Here is a 7,848-nt window from a genome sequence, read left to right on the forward strand (position 1 = left end):
TTGCCTCAACACACCTGACTGGAAGTTTCTATGCCTAGTAAGACCTTGATTAGCTGGTTCAGGTGTGTTTAATTAGGGTTGGAGCTAAACTCTGCAGGACACCGGCCCTCCAGGACCGAGTCTGGACAGCCCTGATCTAGATAGTCAACTTTTCTATTTGACTATGATTGTTAGGCAACTATTTCTTTAGTCTCATAGTTTGTATTTACATTTTATTTTATTGAAAAAATAAAAATTTAATATTTCAATACTCTTAAAATATGTAAAAGTTTAAAAAAGGAATTTAATTTCATTTAATTTTTTAATTTAAATTGAATGTTACTAAACAATTACAGAAATTCCAGGACCACCAAAAAGTGAAGTATTTTATATAATTATGTCCATAGAAATCGCCTGGAAAGAATGAAATAAACATTTTACAATTTTAAATTCTCTAATTGATTTGATGATTGTTGGACAACTATTTATTTTATTTCATATTTTCTTTGCCATAGAAATGAGAAGGAAAGATGGGAATTTTATTTTATTATTTTACAACGATTCTAGGACTGCCAAATATGAAAGCATTTTACATAATGAAGAAATTACCTGAAGAGAATGAACTATGTTATAGCTATGTTGTCCTTGGTTTTTGGATAGACACCAGAGCTTATTATCGGGTTTTACCCACTATTACAGTTTTATGTAGTAAAGAATCTGAGTTTCTCTATAGGGATTTGAAGACCTATATAGTAAGCCACAGGCACATACTATTTTGTACCTACAACTTTTACCTTACAAGAAGGTCTTCTATTTCTGTGGAAGCTCTTCATCTTAAAATTGAAGCGAGGCATTCCCCAAACCCCAGGTCACTCACAGCCTCCACTGAAGGTAGAAGCATGACACAGTTTCTGTTTGACACAGTTTGAAGTCATCTCATTACTCTGAAACTGTGAATACTGAAAATATTCTGGTGGGGAAAGACAAAGAGGGGACACCTCTCCTTATTACCAGCTCATAGGTGCTATGCACATATGGGTCGCTGAGAGAGAAGCGTCTTTTCTACTGGCTGTCGAGCTCCCACGCACTGCTCACCTGTTTCACATGAGTTTCTCACACCTGTCCATTAGATTCAGTTAAAGTCGAGTGTGATTCTGCCACTGTCAGACACACTTTCATTTGATTGCATCAGCACAGGTTTGGACTCCTTGTGGCGAGTGGATAAATCCATCACAATAGGATCTCAGCTTCTGGACGGGACAAGTGGAGTCTGAAGGCCACACTGGGGAATCCTTAGGCCGGGCATACACTGCGATTTTCGTATGACTTTGAGCCGATTTCTCTTTTTTGATTCAGGAAGAATTTCAGCTTTGTCGTGTGTCTTTTGACGTGCAGTGTGAAGGGGGTAACGAGAGGGGATTAGCCTCTCCCGACCGGCAATCGGATGGTCGGAAGATTTTCTGGCATGTCAGAAATTTTAGTCGCCCCTCGTAAGGGTATTGCACAGTTAATGCGGAGCTATGAAACGACTGCCCTAAATTGAGTGGGGTTTTTTCCTCACTGCATGTAGACGTTAATAAAACACAACCTATTAGACAGCAAAATTAAATAATTGTTATTTTATGGTGAGATTTGCATCACTTCTGGCTGTAGCTATATCCCTTCTAACCACAACCAACAAGACCATGTCGACATGGTGTGTGGTTTGGACGGAAGCGATGGAGGCTACGCAGTTCCGGGTATGCAGGGTCCCGTGTTTATTTCGCCCGTGTAGTGTGAGCAGTCAAGACGCAGCTTGACGATTGGACCGTATAGTGTGAGAACATAAATCCTGAGCTTTGACTTGAAGTTGCATGCTATTTACTTGCACAGTGAGAGTTGGTATTTAACAAAAACTTTGCTGAAATCGCACAGTCTTAGGCTTAAAATTTGTTGAACTCTTTAAGGGAAGATTAAGGGAATAAAATTTTCCATGATCTTTTAAAAATTTTCAAATTATTTACTCATCCTTAATGACTTTCTTTTTTCAGATGAGTACAACTGGAGTTCTATTTAAAAAATATTATATTAAAAATGTTAAAAAATATTTCCTGGCTCTTCCAAGCTTTATAATGGCAGTGAATGGCTGTTGAGATTTTGAAGTCCATTAAAGTGCATCCATCCAGCATACAAAATGCTCCACACAGCTTCGGGGGTTAATAAAGGCCTTCTATAGTGAATTGATGAATTTGTATAAGAAAAATATCCATATTTAAAACTTTATAAACCATAATCTCTAGCTTCCGCTAACTGTTGTGAACGTGTTCACGAGAGTGGCATTCCAGCGGATGATGTAGGACGTCTGAAAGAAAAAAAGTCACATCCACCTAGGATGTTTTGAGGGTGAGTAAATCATGGGGTAATTTTTATTTTTGGGTGAACTATCCCTTGAAGGTATATGAAAACATACTGTAGCTTTCAGAACTCATCTGATCTTCCTGCCAAGTGAAAACAGAATTTATTGAAGAAAAATGTATGTGTATAATTTCATTTATTTTAATTTTGTACACATTAATTTTTTTATTTTTTTTTTAAATCTAACTAATCTATATCTAAAGCAATTTAAACATGAACTGAAATAAAATATAAAAAAAAAACTAACACACAATAAACTAAAATAAAACCTAATTAAAATGACAAAAACACACAACAAAATTATTAAAACTTAACTAATTAAAATGAAAATAGACAATATAAAAATAAAATCTAATTCAAAAAGAAATACTAAATAAAAACAGTATATCAGTGATACTAAAATAACACTGACTTAAAGCTTGCAAAACGCCTCATCTTATGGAAAGTTTTTGCTGGGATGAAACATCTCAAATGTGTGAAATTCAGCACCAGTGGTTGAGGTGTTCTAATACACATCATGAGACTCTAATTCTTATTTCCATTACTTAGACATAAGCTTCATTGTTAAGGATTGTAGCTTTTCCAAGTTACTTTGGCATGATATGCGAGCAGGCATTTTGTGGTTAGCCTTGAGAAGGCAGCATTGTTTTTGCCATAATGACAGGCCAGTGCTGTCTTATATTAAGAGCTGTGGTAATTAATCATGTGCTTTATTAGCAAGGCTGACATTTTCTACACATCTGAAATAGACATCTAAATGACATTGACAATAAACTCTAAAACTGTTTTCGTCATGCCATCTAACAGTCTCATAACATACAACACTATTGTAGTGTTGCACACGGTGTCTTGCAGACATTATTTCCAACCCTAATTAAACACACCTGTCTGTAATTTACAAGTAATTCTAAACACTGTGATAAGCTTGTTCTGTTTGATAAGGGTTGGAACTAAAGTCTGCAGGACACTGGCCAGTTGAAGAGTCCTGCTTAAAACCTCAATCCTGGAAGGATGAAACAGAACATTATTTATTTATACATTTAATATTTTTTTGGTCACACTATAGTTTAAGGTCCAATTCTCACTATTAACAAACCATTAACTTTGACTTTTGCCTCAATAAACTCCTAATTTGGTGCTTATTAATAGTTAGTAAGGTAGTTGTTATTGGGTAGGATTAGGGACATAGAACATGGTCATATAGAATATGTGCTTTATAAGCACTAATACACAGCCAATATGTTAATAATATAGTTAATAGTGAGATTTGGTCCCTATACTAAAGTCCCTACTATACCATTTTTTTTAACTTTAGGGCTTTGAAACTTTAGAAAAATGACATATACTTTTATAAGAATCTTTCTGTATCATCACAAAAGGGGCATATAAGGGGCAAATACGAAAAATGCTCATCCTGTCAAGGACAAAAACATAACAGTATATACAGTATGTGTACATTACTAATGAAAAGTCCTTTATTCCTATATGATATAATATTAGTTATATATATTTTTGAAAATATATTTTTAAAAAACATAATTCATTTTTTTTAAGAAAAATTATATCTTTACAGTTTAAGTCTAAATGTGCACAACGTTTTTGAGGGACACACACTTAAACGTCCCTCACTAAATAATTTAAAACAAAAATATTCTTGATTTGATCAAACTGTGGTTGAAAAACTGCATAATAGGGTGGACAACAAATAAACCGAAAAACTGAAAGTGCAATATTAGCTAATAACATTTTAACAATTAAATAACTTTCACCATATTAACATTATTTAAGAAATTTCTTGGAAGTAAAACTAAATCAAGTCTATGTAGCTGAGACCATGTTGCTGATTATTATTGGTGATTCACTCAGATCACTGTGCCACAAAATCTCTCTGGACAATCTCTTTCATTCCAATGAAAAACTGCAGCATTCAGTGTCCAGTATGACATGTGACTTCATTGTGAAGTGATTTGGGGAGACCCTCTGTGTGTTTGTGACTGTAGAGCAGCCCCCGTCCTCAGAGCAAAAGAGGGAGTGCAGGGTTATACTTAGAGAGCCAGGCGGAAGCACCATCCCTCTCCTGAGCTCACATTCCCCCCTTCACCATCCACACTACAAGACAAGCAGATAGAGCAGAGAGAGACGAGGAGAAGATACATCTGATATGTTCTGAAGCTGGATATCTCTTTTGCTTTTAAATGTGTATGGTCATATTTGCTCCGGTAAGTCCTGGCTTCACAATCCCTGTATGTCTCGTAGCAGCCATCAGGTGTTACACAGTTATATATTTATAAAGTTAAACTGACTTAATATTAATAATCTTGTATGGTAGTTTTTCTTGTAAGATGTGGGATTTTTGTGAGTTTTGTGGTGCAGTTTCTTCTAAAACAACAGTAAGACTCCAGATCTCCCAACATCCCATTCATTGGAGACCTATTAGGTGCTAACATTTGCTCTCATCATTCGACTGAATCATTCGTAATTCAGAGTGAAATGTCTATTTCTGTTAGCTTATGAATGAGTCATTATTCACAATCAATGAAATGCGGTGCAAAAAGGGGATTTGGTTTCCAGTGTTTCTCGAATAGCAGATGTGCTATGAAGAGGTCCTTGGATTCGTACTGTATCTATGCCATTGTGAGCTTTTTTAGGTTTACTAGAAACTAAAAAAGCAAGAATTTCTGTAGTTGAATAGATTGTAGTGATTAGGTTGAGGAGGTTCACTGCGTATCTGTCTTTATGTTACCATGGTGACATTCTGGCTATTAATTGTTGAAGGTATCATGTTTGAAACCTGTATCCTGAATAGACTTTTTAAGTAATAAGCTAGAATGTAAAACTATTAAAAAAATAGACTGATAGAGGAGTGAATATGAAAAAGTTAAGCAGGATTTATAGTCCAATATGAATATATATAATGTATCCCAGAAGAGCTTCTGAAGTCTGAAAAACTGTCTCTTAAATTTAGTTTTTCCAACATTTTCTGAGCTGATTTTGTGGGAAATCTGTAAAACGTATTTAAATATGATATATATTATACAATTTTATGCACTACCATTCAAATACAAATCAATCATTCAAAAGTTTGGGGTCAGTAATAATTATTAATGTTTTTGAAGGAAGGCTGTATTTATTTGATCAAAAATACAGTAAAAACAGTGATAATGTGTTTTTTTATTTTAATAGATTTCAGTGTAATGTGTGATGGCAAAACCTCAGCAGCCATTACTCTAGTCTTCAGTGTCACATGATCCTTCAGAAATCATTATAATATGCTGATTTGATGCTTAAGAAACATTTCATATTAACATTTATTATTTCAACATTATATGTAGAAAGCAGTTCTGCTTATAATTGTTTTGTGCAAACTGTGTGTACATTTTTCCAAAATTCTTTGATAATTAGATAGCTTAAAAGAATAGCATTTATTTGAAATAGAAACCTTTTGTAACATTATAAATGTCTTTACTGTCACTTTTGGTCAATTTAATGTGTCCTTCAAAAAAAACTTTTTTGAACAGTAATATGTCATTTGAATGTTGATTTCCTGTTGTCCTGTTTGTTTGTTTGAGTGGCCTGACATAGAAACAACCAGTGTGAGTTTTGGACAGGACTGCCTATTTGGGGAAACCTGTCTAAAAACAGATTCTATTTTTGCTATTTCTTTTCGTGTTAGTAAATTTTTAGGGAAAAAAGTTTGTATTCAGGTTCTTCTTTTTGTATTATCATTGTTCCATTGCCAGACACTGTCTTTGAATCATTAATGTCCTCCAGCCACAGAATGTTTTGAATAATATTACAAATAAATAAATAATGAACTTTGAGCACTATATTCAATCAGTGCGCTTTCATTCTTTCACATTATAATCTCTCTTGAATTTTGAAAATATTCTCATCATTGATTTTTTTCAGGCTTTCAGTCTTGCATATCTGCAGAATGACTTGTATATGGGTTCACTGAGATGTATTACCTCCTACAAAGAGCCCATTCTCATATCAGTGTCACAGAAATGTGTTTTATGCCAGTGCGTTTAGCTCTCAGACAGCTTGAGCATGTGCTTAATAAGACTAGCCTTCACAATAGATCCATGGCCTAAATAAAAAGGGGTAATGGACATAAAAAGAGAAAAACAGTGAGAAGGAATGAGACAGAGGCGGTGGGTATACAGGTATCTGGAGAGGTAAAAGAGAATAATCTTAACGACAAGATAGAGGAGACAGAGAGACAGAGAACACCTCTTGGTGAGTGTCATCTCTATTATGAAAGATGTTCAGGCATCATAGTTTCACTCAGAGTTCACAAACATCCTTTGCAAATGTGCTTGACTCCTCCGGATGAGAATTAATTGCTTGTTTACAGTGGCTCAGACTTAATTGAAATTGATCAGTCTCACATTACTGCTGCTAATCCAGTATCTAAATAAAATAATGGTGATTAGAGCAACTCTTCTAGTTAGTCAATGTCCCTTTAAGCACTTTTCTCTTTATAGCCTTAACATGGAACTTTTGTAATGTAATGAATGCTGGTGACGTCATTTCAGGTCGGGGCGATGCAAGTTATTACAAAAACTTTTTTCTTCTTCTGTAATTAGACTTATGGTTAAGTAATATCTCATGAAAAAGAGTTTGTTATCTGAAAAGATGTGTCACGTCTCTGTTACGTTAAAACTAGCCAATGACCATATGAGAGATTATTGATGTAAGATTCCCGATATTCAGTTCCTTTTATTCAACTGTTCAATAAACAAATTAATATTGAATAACTTATATTTTACACACAGTATTGCTAGTTTTGAAAGTGCTAGCTTTTGAAAGTGCATCTGCATCAACATGCAGATGTGGTGTTTCTTTAACTAATGAATCGGAACAAATCGCTTTAGTGAAGTAAATGACTCCATGATTCACTCAAATGGTCACTTGTTTCCTTCCTGAATGATTCAGGGGTTTTGAAAGAATCGGTTGAATGAATGAATTAACTGACGAATGACTCACTTGTAAAAACAATCACTTGGAGCCACCTACTGGCGTAACAATGTAACCCACAGAAACTTGCATTTTCTGCAAATTAATAATATTAATAATAATAATTTTAACTAATAACTTGTATTTTCATAAATTGATGAGAAACAATAATGTCATAATTCTTATATTAACTGTTGTGCTTGTTATATTCCATTAGCTTTTTGCCATCTTTGCATTTGCAACATGTGGAGGCTACTCTGGGCAACTGCAGGTTAGTGTGGACTGCATCAACAAGTCTGACAGCAACCTCAGTATTGGCATCAACTTTGCTTATTGCTTTTGTTAATTGTATATTAAATAAAAAGAAAACAAATAGATAGAATACGAAAAGATTAGAGACTTTTTTTTAAGAAAACAAGTAATTAGTAAATGATTAGATTGCAAGTCTAAAAGGGGCAAGTTTTTTTATAATTAGAATAGAGAGTGCTAGAGTTAGAGGGTCAAATAAAGATGGAA

The 7,848-nt window shown here is 34.3% G+C and overlaps 1 protein-coding gene across 1 annotated transcript in view; it reads left to right on the top strand.

Annotated features, from left to right (window-relative positions):
- Positions 1–7,848, top strand: part of LOC107656028 (synaptoporin-like) — a 30,993-nt gene that overhangs the window by 14,747 nt on the left and 8,398 nt on the right. The window contains exon 3 of the mRNA XM_016443681.1: positions 7,550–7,603. Within this exon, the coding sequence (XP_016299167.1) occupies positions 7,550–7,603 (54 nt within the window). The remainder of the gene's footprint in view (positions 1–7,549; positions 7,604–7,848) is intronic.

Source organism: Sinocyclocheilus anshuiensis, unplaced genomic scaffold (assembly GCF_001515605.1).
Source record: "Sinocyclocheilus anshuiensis isolate Anshui unplaced genomic scaffold, SAMN03320099.WGS_v1.1 scaffold51, whole genome shotgun sequence".
In the NCBI taxonomy this organism is placed as follows: domain Eukaryota; kingdom Metazoa; phylum Chordata; class Actinopteri; order Cypriniformes; family Cyprinidae; genus Sinocyclocheilus; species Sinocyclocheilus anshuiensis.